Here is an 18,728-nt window from a genome sequence, read left to right on the forward strand (position 1 = left end):
GGCAACTCGGAACTCGGAATGTCCCTGTTGAAAACTCCGATTTCCGACTTCATAGAGTTAGAGATGCACCAAGACCATAACCAAAAACATGGCGGACCGGGAAAAAACTTTGCATTCAAAGTGCTTCACGAAAGGCATTAAAACATTACAAAGGGCAGATTTTTTTTTTTTAATAAAATTGAATAATTAAACAGATAATTTGAAACCGAATAGAAATAATGACATGGATTTGCTGTATTCCACAACATCAGTAAGAAATCTGTAAGCGTAAATGAATATTGTATATTTCATAAAGTTTTAATGTATTTTTGGCATTGGCAAATCGATGTTTTACCATTGAAGGTGTGTTTTTTTCCTGCTTCACTGACAACAGCACAGAAGTTTGCACACTCACATTTTGCAGTGACAATACCACAATGTACTCGATGTTATCTCTTGAACTATGGTGCTAAGGATGTTCTCGGCCATCTGTCTGTCCTCAGATATTGTACACATGCCAAACGAATCTAAAGAGTAAATGATGAACTCTTGAATGATGGTGTGGTTCTGTGCGGGTGCAGATTGTTCTGTGACGTCAGACAACTCACATGAGGTGGCGTTCGATTGCTCTTTTTTTCAAGTAGGAGGTGGGAAAATTCCGAGTTCCGAGTTCTCTCGAACGCAGCACCAGATGACAGCCGAGGAGGGCCCGCAGAGTGGTTCAGTCTTTCCGGGGTTCAATCATCAAGCCCAGTGAGGTGGTGGTGGTGTGGTGGTGGAGAGTCGAGGACCACTGATGACAAGCTGCTAGTCTATCTATGTATCGTTTTCAGCATTAACAGCAGGCGCGCTAACATCCAAGATAACGTCCAGTGCGGCGCGGCACGGCACGGCTCGGAGGAACTGAGGGGGGATTTTAAGTCAACTACTACAACGGCTAACAGTCCACTGCTAAATAGTTAGCCACGGCCACGGAAAGGTAACGTTAACTTAAGTTTTTTTTTTTCCTTTTTGATCATCGCAGTTTCTTTATGGCGTCCTTTTGTACATCTACAGAAATAGTAAGGGTGCTTTGACCATTAAAAGTGATGTTGGTGAAGTTTTTCATCAGTTCGTCATCTGTGATATCTTGTTTAGCTACGTTAACGTTAGCTAACAACACGTCAACGGCTGTGATGCGTTCACGTCCACTCAAATTAGTGATGGTCAGCCGTATGTGTGCTAACCTGGTGCTAACTCAATGGGAGATGAACCCATTTACACAATGCCTTGACTTTCTCATCACAACTATGTTTTACTAATGTGACATGCCCAGCATTAAAAGTTATTTGTAATACTTTTGGATGGATGCCTTCGTTAGTCACATGACTGTGCTGCAACAGGTAATGCACCTTACTAACCTTGCTAAACCTCAATAGCAGGTTCCCGGTGTGTGATGATGTTACAGGTGGGGGTGGGGGTAATGATGAGCAAACATCGTGACAGCAGCAGCAGTTATAATGTTTAAGGTATTAGCATCCACCCTGTCGCCTATATGATGTCAACACGGTGCCAAACCTGAATCTGTGACTACGAGATAAATGCGTCATATTTTCCTGCAGAGAGCAGCTGAAAACCTGGAAATGCACACCTGAGCTGTTGCCTTGCCAACAGACGCCTCACATCTGTTCATGAATAGATAAAATGCTTCAATGTTTATTTCAAGTGATGGCTTTCTCTCTCTCTCAAAAGCCATGTACAGTTAAACCATGTTTGCACAGCACAATCATAATTGTGTTTTACAAATTGACAAAACCAATGCACTACCGGTAATATCTCAGACCTAGTTGTAATAACAGGTTTGTGATTTCTGCTAGGTTTAATGTTCTTCTATTTGATCTATTTGAGTTTCACAGCCACTTAAATGCCTTGCAGATACAGATACTATAGCCTCAACTTGGGCCTGTGTATACATCCTAGATAATGGACACACTGTAGAAACAAATACTCTTCAATCTAATGAGAATGTTTTATCAGTTATGCTATATCACTGTTTCTATCACTATAACTATATAACTATAACTCTATTTAACTCGTTTTAAATCATAATAACATAAGTAACAGTGTTATTAAACAAGAATTAGCCTAATACTTGAAAAGTCTAGCTCTTGAATGTAACGATTACAAGCTTGGGCTTGTGTGGAAGTGCATCATCATAAGTCAGATAGCTTAATAGGATCTATTCATTACTCCTGTATCTGTCTATTTTCAGGTATGTCTGAAGTTAGTCTTGAGGCTGAACCGGAGAGGACCTCAGCCGAGGACCCTCAGGTGGATTGTGAGGATGGGGACAAAGCGGGGGAGAGTTTGAGCGAGGATGAAAAGCAGGCGAGTGTAGACCACAGCAGGGGAAGAGCTTACACAGATGAGGAGCTGTACGACGTTGATATAGACAGCAGTGAAGAAAATGCAGCAAACAGTGACAAGGATGTTCAGGAGGAGGATGAGGCTGTTCAGAGTGAGGGCGTAGTGACGCACAGGGACGGTGGTGCTGCTGCAGACGCGCCTGTCAGTGCAGGCGAAGGGGGACACGAGACAAATCATCATGTTGAGCGAGCAGAGACACCAGTGGAAGGTGGAGATTCTCACACTGAAACAAAGGTGATATTTACCTTCACTTTGGTAAATCAATCTTCCAGCGCCAGCCTTTCTAGCCAAATCATCTATAGCACTTCCTTTACCGCATCTGCGTCTGTTCATGTTGCTGTTTTTGAGCTTGACTTGCTCTGGTGGTGGCGGTCTCTTTCTTATTTAATCAATTTATTACTGGTTTGAATTCTGTTGTGAAACTTTATCTGATTTAATCATCATCAACATGAACTGGAGTTATTAGCCAGAAAGTGCTTGTGTTTGTTTCTCCCTTTTGTGTTTGTTGTTGCTGTTGTTGTGGGTCATATTTAATTCAGCTTTTGCTGGAGGTTTTTAGAGAAATAATTGTTGAGTAGCTCGCTGCTGTTGGTGCAGTTAGTGTTTTTCTTCCTGTTTGGTAGTGTGTTGTTCTGTGATCTTCCCTATCTAAGCTTTGCTCTGTTTTCTGCCGTGTGTTAATGCTGCCTTACCGCAAAGTGATTTATCTTTACTATACGAAATGCATTCATCCTGCACTTTATTAGGAACACCATACTAATACTGTTTTTTTTTCTGTGGCATTGATTCTACATCTTATCATTTATGCAAATTAATTTATCAGCTGCCAGTGTCCTGTTCCACCACATCCCAAAGGCCCTCTGTTGAATTTTTAGATCTGGTGACCGGTGACGCTACACTGACCTTATTGTTGTCACCATGTGCATGAAACTACTCTAACTGAGATAACTTTTGTGGTTTTTCTGCTTTGTGACATGGAGCATCTTCCTTCTGGAAGTCAAGTGGCTATAGAAGATGATAAACTGTGGTCATACAGAGATGCACATTTAATATTGAGATAAGATTTATTTAACCAGGTAAAAAGACCCGTTGAGATCGAGATCTCATTTTCAAGGGCGACCTGGAAAGATATAAGATAAGATATACTTTATTGTCCCCTGGGGGAAATTCGTTGTGGGCAATAGTGCAAGGAGGAACACAGTACAAGACAAAACCACGTCACAGTACAAACACATGACAACAACAAGAGCGCTAATCGTAGGGTGACATCGCAATATAAAGCATGAGACAATAAACGGCACCAACAAGTCGGCTAAATAAATAACACTATTGCACAAACCCAATGCATACTAAAATTTGTAAGAGCAACACAAGAATTAAGAGCCAACAATACTAGAATAAAAGATGAGACACTACCATAGATAAATAAGAGTAAAATGTAGCCATTGGATTGGCTACAACATTAAGATGATGATTGATTGATATTGATTATTACACCACTACTACCTCCAGTCCATCTGCAGCCTGGCCGCAGAGATCCAGACTGATCCGACTATTAGACTAGATTATTACAGGTTTCAAATATCCAGTTGTGGTGACACTGCAGCAGCCTCATATTACTGTTTTTGTCCGATGGGAGTGGAACCTGATGTGGTCATAAAACCACTCAACCTCAAAGTTCAAGGTGCTGAGATGTGAGTCAGTGTCACACAGACACTCATTTTATTTTATTCATGATTTTATTCATGCCACATGATTGAATAATTACGTGAACAAGAAGGTGTACAGGTGTTCCTAATAAAGTGCTCAGTGCTCGTTAATATGCATTGTTATGACATGTTTATGACATGTTTGAGATATTGTTGGTTTCCTGATTCCAGTAAGTATACATATATATGTACACTCCTTTTCAATCATTTGTGCCATCTTTTGTCGGACACTGACACTGTGTAAGTGAATGTGTGTGTGATGCAATCAATACCATTCCTCCATAATGTTTTCCTGCTTGTAAATCGGGTGTACACATATATCCCTTGACTTACATGCTGTCAGGCACATGACTGGTTAAGTGAGGCGGATTTGTACTGCCGGCTGCACATTCCCAGGCAGTCCCACATTTCTTGTGTTGCTGGAATATGTGACTCCTCGGTCTGAGGGCTCAGGGCTCACTGCTGCACATCAGATCAGACACATTTAAAACAAAACAAAAAAAATGTATCTTTCTTGTCTTTACTTGATTTTATAACTCTAAATATTGCACAGCTGCAATTTGAGACTTTTCAGGTTTGAACCCAGCATTGTGCAACATGGTTGTGTCATGTTCTTTCATAGTTTGAGAGGCAACACATGAGTTTTTCCTCTTCGCCTGTTGCAGCTAATTGCACAACTAGCTCATTGTTGTTATCCACCACTCCCCCCCCACCCACACATCAGGTTAGCTGGTATCCAGGAGACTGAACTGTGGGGAACGGCAAACCACGACACACCAAGCCTCTCCCTCATCATGCGCCTGATTAATTCACAGCCACTTAACTACTATCCCTGCTCCGCTAGGCCGACACTATTAGCAAGCTTGTTCCTGCTGAATGTCTACAGATGGAGGGTGGGATCAGTTTTGGCTCAGAGACCCCTGATCATCATCTGTTTGGCCATTGTTGAACTAGATCCATTATGCTTTGCTAAACAAGAAGACTCTTAAATCCAGATTTATGAGTAGCAGCTAAACAGATGAAGGCAAAACAAAGCCGGTCAGCAAACTTTGTTACAGTCTTTATTTACACCATTTTTCAAGTGCCTGTATCAGAGATGTGCCTCGTGCCAGACAGCCAGTTCAGGCCTGGTGTCGGAGAGGACTATCAGGACTCAGGACCGTCTTATCTGCAGTAGGTGGTTAGACAAGCTTAGCAGTATCTGTGCTGCCTGCCTGCCTGCATGCCGGCGTCATATGGCATTTAAGTATTTATGTGTCTGTTACAAGACAACATTCAAAGTAAAGTCTTTTCATCACACACAAAACCATCAAAACACTTACTAAGGTCCACTTACTTTGGTCTTTTTTAATGTATAATATTCTGGTTGAGTTTATCAGACATCTTTGCTTCTGGACTCAGGCTTTGAAAGAGATGTTTTGACTTCCAGAGACACAAACATCCAAACACACTGAGCCTCTTTATATCCTGCTGTCTGTCTTACAAGACCAGTTCATCCTTTTTTAGTGTGTTTGTATTATCAGTCATTTGACCCTCTTTTAATGCAATGCTTTAGTTAAACTTTTTAAAGAAACTATAAGGTTATGTTATTAATATACATTTTCAATCAATTGGACTGTTAACATTTTCCTATGAAGGTGACACTGCCTGTTTTTTAAGGGCTACCTTCTACTACAGAAATTCTCTCATTACCAATTGTTTATCATCCAAGGTTTAATGATACCTGGACAACTTTATTCATTCATGGCTTGTAAAAGAATCAGGTATTTTTTACACATTCCTGTGAGGAGTTGTACCTCGTGGTCATACGTTAAATAAGTAAATTTGCTTACTTTTAATGTGTTATCAGTACATTATAACCCCCTGATTTAAACTCACTTTTTTGCTCACACAGTGAAACCAGTCAGTCAGTTTAGACCAGACCAATATCCTGTTACCTGGTGATGCGGCAGCTATTTGCATTATTTACACTCTGGTTAAGGTCCATAGGCGACGGATCGTGTTCAAAGATGCAAATGAAGATTTATTTATATTAAAAAAAAAAAAAAAAGCAGTAACGCAGTGGTGCTGTCTTTGCCAGGTGTTAACCAGCTTTAGATTGTTAGGCCTTGAAAGGCTCACACGCACACACACACACACACACACACACACACACACACACACACACACACACACACACACACACACACAGCTATATAGTTGTGAAGTAACTGCCCTAGTTCCCAAGTCCACAGTGATTAGATCCAAAAAAATGTACTAAAACTAGCGCAGCTGTAGCTTCAGCTCGCTGCAACAGGCAGCCAGTTTATTATAGTCTAAACAGAACTCGACGTGGCCACAAACTGTTGTCTCCACCCTGTGGCTTGTCAGGAGCCAACATGTAAATGTGTAGCTAAGCAGGCCAATGACTCACTGTGTCATTTAATCCACAGGGACCATGATCTCAGTCTTTTCATATTTCCTTGTTTCTCTATTTAAATCCCAGTCACCTTTCACGGTGGTCACTAAAGACACAGAGCCATTATAAAACAAGAAGCTTTGTGTTTTATAGGAAATACTAGGAAATCTGTCAAGAGCATTGTTATGGAGAGCAACAGATGTAAGAGACAATCTTTTTCCATGGCATCATGAGTGTGTCGCCTTAACTTTAAAGCACACTTGATATAAGATAATGTCTATAATACTCCATCAAACCAGGGAAAATGTATGTAAAGTGTGAGAATGGTGACATTTGTGCTGTATTGGGAGTGAAACTGTGTTGAAAACCAATGGCAGTTGTTTGCTCAAGAACCTCATGCTACAGGAAATGCTGTAATGCAGCAACATTACTGACATAAAGCTTATTGAGCTCCTCATCCTGTCCCGTGAATGAATAGAAGGAACAGTTAGATTGCATAATCTCTCTCTTTTTTTTAATCTATGTCCTGCATAGTGTGTATAATAGGCATACTTATTGTTCAGGTGCGTTAAGTATGAGGTCATATCATAAGTTTATGTTTTAGGGTTATTGAGATATTCAGTTTAAATTTGCCACGTCGTCATCACTGTATTTCCACTGAGCAGCTAGAATTATCATAATTAAATCCACTGGTTCCCACTACGTCACTGTCCACAAGATGGCAGTCCACAGCTGCTGTGGCCCACCAGTGGATCTCCACTCCTCTCTTCTTTAAGGTGATCCCTCTCTTTGAGGCTGACAGGGGGAAGCTCAGACCACCTGCTTAACCTGCTTCATCTCCCCTTCCTCATTATAGGAGAGCACAATGGCTGAGGACTCCATCAGAAGCTCAGCCGCTGAGATTCCAGTCACCAGTAATGGAGACCTGGACCAGAGCCCTGAGACAGTTTTCCAGAGGGTAAGACTTATAGGTACTTTTGAGGACTGCTCCTCAAATTATGTGATTATCTTCTATAGAGACAGCGAAAGTTCTGGATTCCCAGATAAAACCTAAAATAGACCCTCAAGGTCACAACTCGATGTTCTGGTGTCTATCTACTCAAAATTACCAGTGAACCCCAAATTTGCAAAATAGTGAGGTTGTAATGACCAACAGTTTGCACAATCAGTTTCTCTTTATGATGTTAGAAAACAGGAAGCAGACATAAGATGTATGCTTGAACAACAACTCACTATTTATTGATTATTCAAATATTTGCATAATAATATGTTGCAAATGATAAATAGACAGATCTAGGCAAATTTCAGGCTGTGTAGCGGTGATGTACTCGGGCGCTCAAGGTGAGATCGATTCATTGTAAAGTCTTTTCACTTTAGGAGGTCGCTCTCGCCCAACCTCTTTCATCCATCTGTCTGAGCTGGCAGAGGTTCCAGATGTTTCCTCCTAATGGCTCACTGTCACACTGACAGTCTGTGGCAGAGTAGACACAGCAGCATGTAGGCAGCTTCAAAAGGTTTCATCTTTATCAAATTAGTTCAGATGGGAATTCATAAACTGCCCGGGGAATACAAGAGTATTGACTCTTATTCCAGGGATGCAAACAGCGCGCCGAAAAGCGAAACTCGCTTTTTTCATGACCAATTAGGTGACTTGTGTGAATCGTTCAGATCCGAAGAGTTTTTGTTTTTGGGAGGGGGGGGGGGGGTCTCAGCTGGGGGGGGGGGGGGGTCTCAGCTGGGGTCAGTAAAATGTTTTTCTAACAGGCTGACAGTGACAATCACGTGAAACTGAGGCGAACTCATTCATGGTTGTCTCTGGTTATAGCACATTATGCCTATATGTCCATTACACACTTTTAGGCCTTAAAATGTCTTAAATTTGTTGAATTATTGTGTTCAAGACTTAAATAAGACAGCTCTTAAATTTTCGTATGCCCACCATGGGCGAGCATTTCGCTCGCATTTGCCCCTAAAAAAAAAAAACATGTGTGAACCAGGAAAATCACAAAAAAGAAAGAGCACAACCTGCGATTGGTCAAAAACTACAAATCCCACAATCCTCTGGCCTCAACAATAACAGTAGTTAGTGTAAGTAAGGGAGAGTGGAGCTGTCGGTGAAAAGAGGAAACAACGCCACGTCTGGTCCTGTTCTATGTTGTTGGTTCACACCGTCACCGTTTATTCGTTACGTCCGCGGTGTAAAAGGCCGTGACGCAAAGACGCGATTAGGCGCGAGACGCGGTAGACGCGACTTTTTTTTTTTGCGACGCAATACACCCGATTCTTTTATGGCGACGGGACCCTCGCGTCTTCGTCTATTTCATCAAACACGAGGAACGCTTTTTTTTCGCGCGAGCTTTTACGCGCAACCAAACGCGAGATACGCGAGATACGCGAATTAGCGCTCGTTTTCACTCGTTTCAAAAAAAAATTTCACTACAACAATTTTTTTTTTTTTTTTCTTTTTCAAAGGAGGTTAAATCGAAAGCAACTGGACTTAGTTATTTACTTATTATAACTAAGTCCAGTTGCTTTCGATTTAACCTCCTTTGAAAAAAAAGTCTAGGAAGACGTTTCACCTTCATCCAAGAGGCTTCATCAGTTCATGTAGCATCTGACCAGGCTGGGACTGGTCCAACTATCTGGTGTGGAGACTCAGTATAAGTCCAGTTGCTTTCGATTTAACCTCCTTTGAAATACTATGACCTGGACAAATGATAATATGCACAGGCCTACAACAACATTTCTGCTCTCACCAACCATGGTTGAGGTCACAACGCTGCTGTAGCTGCTCTGGAAGTCAGAGACGTCTGAGGCCAAACGCCGTCGCTTCTGGTCCATGAGGCGAGTTCCGGGCTGATGAGCTACAGAGACTCTAGAGTCAAAGAGGAGCAGTGCGTCGCTGTGTCGGACTGTTTGGATTTAATGAAGAAGTTGCACAGAGTCAGGTGAGCAGAAGCTGCCCCCCCCCCCCCCTCACCGTGGAGCCGCTGCTGTCTCACAGCCGCCACCGACCCCTAGAATAAAACACCACTTAGCCGTGGACGGTCGCTGCGTGGATAAAATGCTGACGACCAAAACAGCCGCCACCAGGTCACTGACTGGAGAGTTTTAAAGTCGGCACATGAACGCAGCTCAGACCGGCCGGTGCCTCAGCGCGGTGATCAGCAGGACGCTATACCCAGTACCGGCCAGCTCAGTACAGGGGGGGGGGGGGGGGGCGATAACGTGACGCACAGTATACTGTTATGAGACACATTATGCATCCCAACTGTCTTTTTTTTAGAGGATTTTTTTTTTTTTACCAAGAATGCGCCCAAATCATGATCCAGGGGCCAAAATTCGAAACAAATAAAGATATTTTTTAATCATAATTCTCATTGTTCTCCTGATGTCGGTTTAATTGTAAACAGATTGCGCTGATATGCGTCATGTGACAGCGGGGCAGAGCTGCAGCTGCTGTGCTGTGATGGACCTGATCAGACTGGTGGTGGTCCACAGTCAATCAGTCCCAGAGCCTTCCTATTCACCTCCAATGTAGACGCGACGTGCGCGCTCGTTACCCAAAGCGGCGCGTATCCGCGTGCATTCGGTGCGACGGCGCCGCCGTTTTCCCCCCCGTTGCTGTCCGTTGCTGTGTCAGGCAGGTGTCTCCCACGGAGCTCTGCCCCGTTTCAGAGGTGAAGGAGAGACGTCGCCTCCGCGATGTAGAATGTGTTCAATTAAAGTGAAACTAACACATTATATCGGCCTATATGTCCATTACACACTGAATGGGATGTTAAATCCCATGTGTTTATTTCTTCAGTTTATTTTAATAGTAATAATTATGACTAACATACAGTGAAGACCTAAAAATCAGTATCTCCAAAATTGAAATATTGCAATGGTTTTTATTTTTTTAAAGCATTTTTAATATAGAAATGTTGGCCTTCTGAAAACTGTCCATCTATATGCACTCAATACTTGGTTGGGGTTGAACTACTGGAAATAGACTTTTCTGTGATATTGTTAATGGTGAATTCTCTATGTAATCGATAGAAAAGTTGCCAGAGGGCAGAAAGCAGTTGTGTTTATGTTTATCGTAATCAGCGGTGATTGATATGCAAAATGAAAAAAAAAAGATCATGATGTGATTATTTTGACAGATATTGTGATTGCAACCTGAGTCACAGTTGTAGTGGAAATGCTAATCCTGACATTTCATTTTCAAATCAAATAAACAGAAGGGGAAAAAATGAATAAATGAAGATGATGATGTTTGTTTCTTTGCCGGGGTCTCTACCAAACAGCTATGGAGAATAATATGATAGAATAATAGGCTCACAGTGCTTTATTTATGGTATAATGTGACATTTATTACATGCAACAAAGATTGCACCTCATGCAATTTGAATATCACACTTAACTCCATAATCTTTTATTAGGTTTATGGACAGTGTACACAGACATTAAACAAAAGAATGTAAAGATGTGTGTACCAGATTTAGCAGAGAGTTTATTTCCATCTGTAGTCCATAACATAGAACAAATAGCATCAGGAGTGGTCAACACAAATAATATGAGGAATATCTCAGTCTGGAATAAATACATTATTGAGTTGCGGGTGCCCTTTGAATTGTTGACAGGCCACAAACCTCCAGCACCAAATACACAGAGTGCACTAAACCTTTCATATGCCATGGCTGAGTGTTGGCATAATCTCTGTTTGATTATCTCCGTAGGACTCTTACCCCGGTGGCCCCGGAGCCCTAAACCTCTCAGACTCCTGTGTCACCTCCAGCAACTTTGCTTCGACAACAGAGGGCATCATTGAATCAGGACCGTACAAAGGTAAAGACTCCTCTCCTCCAAGTTGTTGAGTGTTGTGTGAAGCAGCGAACTGATCAGGCCTCGTCAGCGTGTTACATCATTCGGTTGCTTGCAGCGTTTCGTGTTGGCAAACCTAGTGGAGCTGCGTTAGGTTTTTAATCTGTGATATTTGAAAGGCAGACATTTGAATTTGTAAAGGTGGGCGTCCAATTGAATTTAATGAGCTTCTTCTGATCTCCAGGTTGTAACCCTCTTTTCCTTTTCATCATCACATCCTTGTTACAAATGCAAATAAAAAATCTCCCCATAGAGCAGCAAGCTGTTGTAGCCCGTTGACCACAATGTTGCCATGGCTATTTTCCGTTTTTATTTACACTGGATGAGGTAGGGGCTTTTGTTCAGTAAAACATTCATCCTGCAATGTGGGGTGAGCCACCGTAATTAAAAAAACACACACAGGAAATCAACATCAATGAGAAATCCCCCACCCCCTTTGCACTTGTGTAGGCGGGGATTGGTGACATACTAATGAACCATAACTCTGAATATCTCCCAGGGTCAGCAAGCCTGCCCACGTCCCCCGTGGAACCTGTAGCTCCCAGCTCGGCTGTTGCTAGCCGCCTGGCGCGCTCCTTCAGCGATAGTCAGGCTGAGACAGGTACCCGCAGCGATGGAGCATGAACAAGATGATACTGAATCATCAAACCATTTTTGCACACTAAATTAACCACAATCTTCTGTAACGTTCTTGGTTTTCATCAGTTTCTTACCCTCTCCTTGTTCCTACAGGCTGTGCTCCGCCCCGAATCAAATCTTTCTTCTTCTTTTTCTTCCCCTCTATTGTTTATTGGTTCTCCAAACTTTGCCTTTTGCATAAGTCTGGGATAACTAAAGTAGCCTCTCTGCTTGGCAGTGGCTAATTGTTTATGTGTCTTTTAGAATCACTTTCCTAAAGATCTAGAGGTTCGAGATTTCTAGATCTGATGCAGCTTCTCGATGCCTAAAGCCTTTTGCTTCTCCTGAAAGAAAACTGCTTTCACATTTAATCTCAGGGGGTTTTCCTGCTTGCAACCTTTGTCCTTGCAAAAGTTGGCACCCATAGACTCCCATAGGTTCTGTGGAGCCTGAAAAGTGATAAAATGTAGTAAGATGCAAGAAATTGATAATATAACATTTTAAAAATCTATTTCTTTATGTCACCATAACAGAAAATTTAACGGTGAAAACTGGTCGCATCAGGCCTTTTAACTAATGTTAGCTTCCTCACTGAAGTTACTGATCTTTATAAAGCCGATATACATAATGTAAATCATTTATATGCTGCAAACTAGTGTAGCTGTAGCATTTAAGCTTTGGATATTATTAAGTGAACAAACTACTTTTTGTAGTTTAGCTAATTGTCTTTTCCTAGCATTACTTTGTTGGCTAAAAGTATACTATAGGATCATATTTCTTTTTTCACTAAATCCTAAGATTAACAATATTATTTATTCATGTTGTCAGTCCTGTCTTTGACTTGTCAGACAGTCCTTTACTACACTTTGTCAGTTTTGGGGCTCCATATCTCTCAGTGTTTCCCCTCTGTGCCCAAAACACAATGAAGCACTGTTCGTCACTTTTACTGTGATTGTTGGCACTTTGAAATGGGTTAGTCATGACTAATGGTATTTTCATTTTGAACTGAATAATCATTGATGTCATCAGCGTCAGCTAATGCATTTGGTCCTTGCTGAGGTTTCAGTGTCCACACGACAATCTAATTACACTGTTTGATCATTTTAACACTCAAAATGTACCTCCCCTAAATCTCACCATAGCTGTCTAGCCTTCAAATCCAATAACTTAATCACCCACTAAGTGAATGACTTTTAATTGTCCAGGCGCAATGCAAGCACAGCCAAACAGCGGAGCGGTGGTCCTGTCGGATGATTTAAAGAACCCAGCCATGGAAAAACTGGACCTCGTGAGAAAGTGGAGCATCAACACGTATAAAGTAATCCTCTCTGTCCTAAATCTGTTTTCATGTCACGTCTTTATTCTGCTACATTTCTCAGCCTTAGCTTCAACCTTTATCTTCTCTGAGTTATGAAGTTGGCAGAAAAAAGTGAACTCTACCCCAAACTGACAACCACAATAACTGATATCTTCTCTTGCTTTTTAGACTTTGTGGTTTGGCTCCACTCTCTCTGATTGTCTCTTTTACAGCCTATTTCCTCTGTCTGTCTTGACTTAAGCACAAACTCCCCACAGTCATCCAAAGTGTATGAAAAAAAAATGTTTTAGCCTTTTACCCGTTTGTTTACATGCCTGCTCTCCGCTGCAGTGCACCAGGCAGATCCTGTCAGAGAAGCTGGGACGGGGCTCGAGGACCGTGGACCTGGAGCTGGAGGCTCAGATCGACGTGCTGCGGGACAACAAGAGGAAGTACCAGAACGTGATCAAGCTGGCTCAGACGCTGGCCGGTCAGCTGTCACAGATGATGCAGACGCAGAGGCAGCTGGGCGACGCTTTCGCCGACCTCAGCCTCAAGTCGCCAGAACTCCATGTGAGTCCACACATTTAGATCATTGTCATCGTTTTGAACTTATGGTCTCAGCAGACAATCTGTAGAATATGTACTGACTTATAGGCCGAATGGACAGTTATGTTTTCCAAGAAGCTGCTCTGATCCCATAGGCTGCTGTTCATTGTTACTGTGTAATTTGATTTCGATGAAGCATCACATGACAATGCAGGAATCTAAACTAGGAAGTTATTGAATTCAAAGGACATGAAGACAACTCTGCTTAATGGGTACTATACTTCCTCTCCCACTTCTTTTCAGTCGTGTAATTGTATTACAGGATTTACATATACAGTAACCCTTTTTATTTTTACTTTTAACTGAATAAACAAGAGTTATATGAAAGATAGGTTTGCTATATGTTGTACTGTTGTTTTATTATGTTGTATCTGAACATTTTTTGACAAGTAGGTGGGATGGGTCTATAGAAGCTTTGGCCTCCACACAGGTTAAAGTGTTTGGGTGGTACTGAGAATATGGACTCATAAAGTTTTTAAACCCACTAATATTCCTGTATGTGTGTGTTTGACTGTGTTCTTCAGGAGGAGTTTGGTTACAATGCTGACACCCAAAAGCTTTTGTCCAAAAATGGGGAGACACTGCTGGGTGCCATCAACTTCTTCATCGCCAGCGTGAACACACTTGTGGACAAAACAATCGAAGACACCATGCTTAACATCAAACAATATGAAATAGCCAGGTAATGTGTTCAGATATCGTTGTTATGACTCTGCTGTGACGCCCCGATTCCACAAAATGTATAGACTCATTAAGGAAACATTTCTATCCTGTCAGTGTGGATATTGATCTGTGCTCAGCCCACAGAGAACTACACACAGCTTGAATTCCTCTCTGCCCAGCCCACCTGGACCAAACACCCAACCCATATCAGAAATCTGCATTATTTTTTATTTCATGGTTCATAGCATGTTTCACTCTTTAAAGAGGAACTATGCTTAATTAAGTTTAAATTATTTATTTATTAGACAGTTTGGGAGTAATTGTGATGGTTAAATGACTTGTTATGGGGAGATCGGAGGCTCTCTGCCTTCCACCTAGAGTCTGTTTGCCGAAAACCAACCTTGCAAGATCAGCGCATCCCAGCTCTCGTCTCGGCAGCACCATGACACATAACCCCTAATCTCTTGTATATGACAGATGATACAAATAAAAATATACGCATCGTAACACTTATATGGATTGCTTCCTCATCAGCTTCATTGAAAACAAATGCACGTGGCCAGATGGCGAGGGAGGAGGGTTAGCAAAACAGGGAAAAAGCGACCGGACTTGCATAGTTCGCCTTCTCCACCATTTTTACCAGTCAGATGACCCAAGTGTGTGTCTGACATTTGGTCCTGCTCCGGTGCGTGATGCTGATGAGAGCCGTGACACTAAAACACATAAGTGAACACTGGATGTCTGTAAACGAAACCAAAAAATCTGAAAGATGCTGAAATGCTCCATTTAAAAACTGAGAGGACCTGCAGAGTCTGCCGATAATTCATTACGAGCAACATTTTCACATAGCAGGCAGTTTCTGTGACACATTGATAACTCAGGCCCTGCAGCAAGGCTCCAGCAGCTACTCTTTTTGCCTTTTTGGTTCATTTTCTGGTGACTGCAGTGCATGCCCTTGCATTTCGTGAAGCTTTTATTCACACAATGTCACATCCCCAGGGTGGAGTATGACGCGTACCGCACAGATTTGGAGGAGCTGAATCTGGGCCCACGTGACGCCACCACCATGCCCAAGATCGAGCAGTCCCAGCTGCAGTTCCAGATCCACCGCGAGAAGTACGAGAGGATGCGCAACGACGTCTCCGTCAAGCTGAAGTTCCTGGAGGAGAACAAGGTCACCTGAAACCCAAAAGCCTGCTGCTCTGCTTTACAAACCTGCACCTTTTCATCATCAAGCGCTCATTGTCTCTTTTTTCTTGCTCCCAAACAGGTGAAGGTATTGCATAATCAGCTGATCCTGTTCCACAATGCCATAGCTGCATACTACGCTGGAAACCAACAGCAGCTGGAACAGACACTCAAGCAGTTCCACATCAAGTTGAAAATGCCAGGTGGGGACAGTCCGTCTTGGCTGGAAGAGCACTAATCACTCCTTTCAGAGCCGCACAGGCCGAGTCCGGGGTTTTGACAGGAAATGTCAAATTCTACAAAATACTACAGGAAAACCCTCTCCTCTCCACAGTCACTGCCTTTCAAAATCTTTGAATTGTAAATCTTTTAGCGAAATGCAGAAAAGGAAAATAAATTAAACGACCCACAATCCATTTTACTCTCAATCTTGAAAAAAAAAAAAAAAATCTGTACATTGTTGCCGTTAACTCAAATCATAGGAAACGCACTTTTACGCTGTTTGACGAAAATGTCGAACAGGAGTTGCTGCAGTAAACACATCTGGAAACTGTAAATGGCCTTTTTATATTCCAGCATATGAATGTTGTATCCCAGCGCGTCGGACATGCTGGGTGTGTAAGGGCAGCGACCGGGATCAAAACAAACTACGAATTCACGCAAGTTATTGACATCATGCTAATCAGCTGAATGGGATGAGGATGAATGCTTTATGAACGTCTAATCAGGAAGATGCTTTTTGCGACACACAAGCTTTGAAGATTTGACATGACACCTGTTTTGATGAATGGGGCAAAAAATTGCATTCAGATTTCTGAATCATGCAAATGCAAAATTGACCTTCTTTTTGTTTTACGAGGAAACTCTTGACTGAAGTAGTGGTTTGATATTTTGGGAAACATGTCTGATTGCACTGAAAAGATCAACACGACTCTCGTAGCTAGATGAATTAGCATAAAGACAGAAAGCAAAGCGACACAGCTAGCCTTGCACTGTCAACACCAACACCTACACACCTCATGAGTACAAAAACCAAAGTGTAAAAAAAACAAAAAGGTTGTTTTAGTGGGAGAGACGGTGCCAGGCTGCCAACTTCCCCATGTTTCCAGCCTTCATGCTAAGCTAAGCTAACAGCCTTGAGCCTCTTACTAAGCAGACAGACGATGGAGTATGGTGTGGATCTGAAAGTAAGGAAACAAACCAATTTTCCCAGAATGTCAAACAGCTCCTTTTGAACAGAGATGCTACTTTTTAATCAATATTGCCCTATGGTTTTTTCTTGTTTTGTTTTTTTTAGCTTTTCCCTATTTTTTTCTAAATCAACGGCACATGAATGAATGAGTGTGTTGATTCTATGAAATTCCACAGAAAACGAAGGAGCAGCCTTATGTGACTAAACGTGCCTTGATTTCGTACATTAGTTCCTCTCTTCCCCCTCCATGTTAACTGGTCTTCTTGTTGGAAACACTACCAGTTTACGGGACCAACTCTCAATGGGAGAGAATGGACCAAGCGCATGCAAAAACACAAACAGACACACACTCCAAGCATATAGTCAAAGCCTATATCGCATTGAAACACTCCATATGACACAAAATGATAGCTGTGTTTGAAAAACAAAACAAAAAAAGGTGAAAAAAAACTCAATTAACTTCAGAAAGTGTAAATCTATTTGAAGATATTCTGTTCTCAAAGGTATTTATCCATATTGCACATATGCACATGTATGCTTTTGGGACTAATTACAAGGAGAACTGTAAGAACTGTATGATATTGTAAGGTGTAAACCAAAATACAATTAACTTGAGAGACTTTTTGTCTTTTTGTAAATTTTAAAGAGACCAGCATTCTTTACCTGAGCTGCTAACAGTTTCCTTCACTGGGCTATATATAAAAGTATATTTTTCAAAGGGGACTCTTGTGCTCTGGTGTTTTGAACCAGCTGTCATGTCCTCACTTTGTTGATTTGTACTTTTGCTATGGCTCACTGTAGCAGTTTGAGAGTGTGACTCTTGTACAACAACCTATTGTTTCCCTGAAATAGGTGGATATATATTTGTAATTTTTCTCTATTTTACCATGAATATGTAGTTGATGACCAATGCAGCAATTTTGTTTCCCCTTGAAGACCTGCAGAAAGATGTGCTAGTACTAGTATGTACTAGTAGATCTCTACCTTTGTAATAATGAAACATTAACAAATGTTGAGTTTAAAAGGATTCAGAATGTTGTGTAACCTCTTTGGGAAAATAAAAGTTTCTTTTCTTTAAGTGTCTTTGTTTGTCTGTCTTGTTTGTAAGTCACAACCATGGATCGGCAAAGAAACATTAATGAAGATGCTTTCTGATGTGTTGACATTGGGCCGCAGTAGAAAAGATACCGACAGCATCACAAGGATGTTTTACAAAAGGTAGATCTGTTCTGCCTCATCCTGTTTATTCATCAGTTAGTTCCTTTTCAAATAAAGTTGTGCACATTTTGTTGCATTGAAGAATTACCAAATAATAATTAGAAAATTTCAGATATTGTTGATGAAGACAAAAGGCAAGTTACCTTCAGCACTTTTAACCTGGTAATCTTTCATCTTTAGCCTTGCTGCTTATTTAACGCCATTCGATTCAAATGTTGAAGTCAGTCCAGCTTTGAACTGTGGCTCTGATTGTGTTATCTGGCTCAGATAACGTCAGAGTGATGCTCATTGAAAGGCAGAAGAGAAACGAAAGGTTAGGTAAATTTACTATTGTTTGTCAGTGGATCAACACAAAACCAACAAACTAATTAGTGAATTTCTTCTTACAGATCATGGCCCTTGTTTCTGCCTATAGTGACACGGTCCACTAGCAAATCTCAGACGAATCCGGTTAAATTTTCTTGCTTTAAGAACATTTGAATAAAACAAAATACCCGAGGACAGAGAAACATGAATCAGTGATTAAGTGAAAATTTGGAGCAAGACAGAGGTTGAAATAAAGTGTGTAAAGCTCTTAAGATG

The 18,728-nt window shown here is 41.5% G+C and overlaps 1 protein-coding gene across 3 annotated transcripts; it reads left to right on the plus strand.

Moving 5' to 3' along the window:
• The first annotated feature begins 692 nt into the window (after positions 1-692).
• On the plus strand, positions 693-17,994 carry arfip1 (ADP-ribosylation factor interacting protein 1 (arfaptin 1)). 3 transcript variants are annotated; one of them, XM_083980805.1, is made up of 10 exons: positions 693-958; positions 2,231-2,619; positions 7,349-7,450; positions 11,217-11,325; positions 11,861-11,962; positions 13,185-13,297; positions 13,628-13,849; positions 14,410-14,567; positions 15,548-15,722; positions 15,819-17,994. In XM_083980805.1, the coding sequence occupies exons 2-10, from the start codon at positions 2,233-2,235 to the stop codon at positions 15,972-15,974; spliced, it is 1,524 nt and encodes a 507-aa protein (XP_083836931.1). In that variant the 5' UTR covers positions 693-958; positions 2,231-2,232; the 3' UTR covers positions 15,975-17,994. The 3 variants fall into 3 exon arrangements, with proteins under 3 accessions (XP_083836931.1, XP_083836932.1, XP_083836933.1); XM_083980806.1 differs by lacking the exon at positions 11,861-11,962; XM_083980807.1 differs by lacking the exon at positions 2,231-2,619.
• The last annotated feature ends 734 nt before the right edge of the window (positions 17,995-18,728 follow it).

Source organism: Trachurus trachurus (assembly GCF_905171665.1).
Source record: "Trachurus trachurus genome assembly, chromosome: 1".
In the NCBI taxonomy this organism is placed as follows: domain Eukaryota; kingdom Metazoa; phylum Chordata; class Actinopteri; order Carangiformes; family Carangidae; genus Trachurus; species Trachurus trachurus.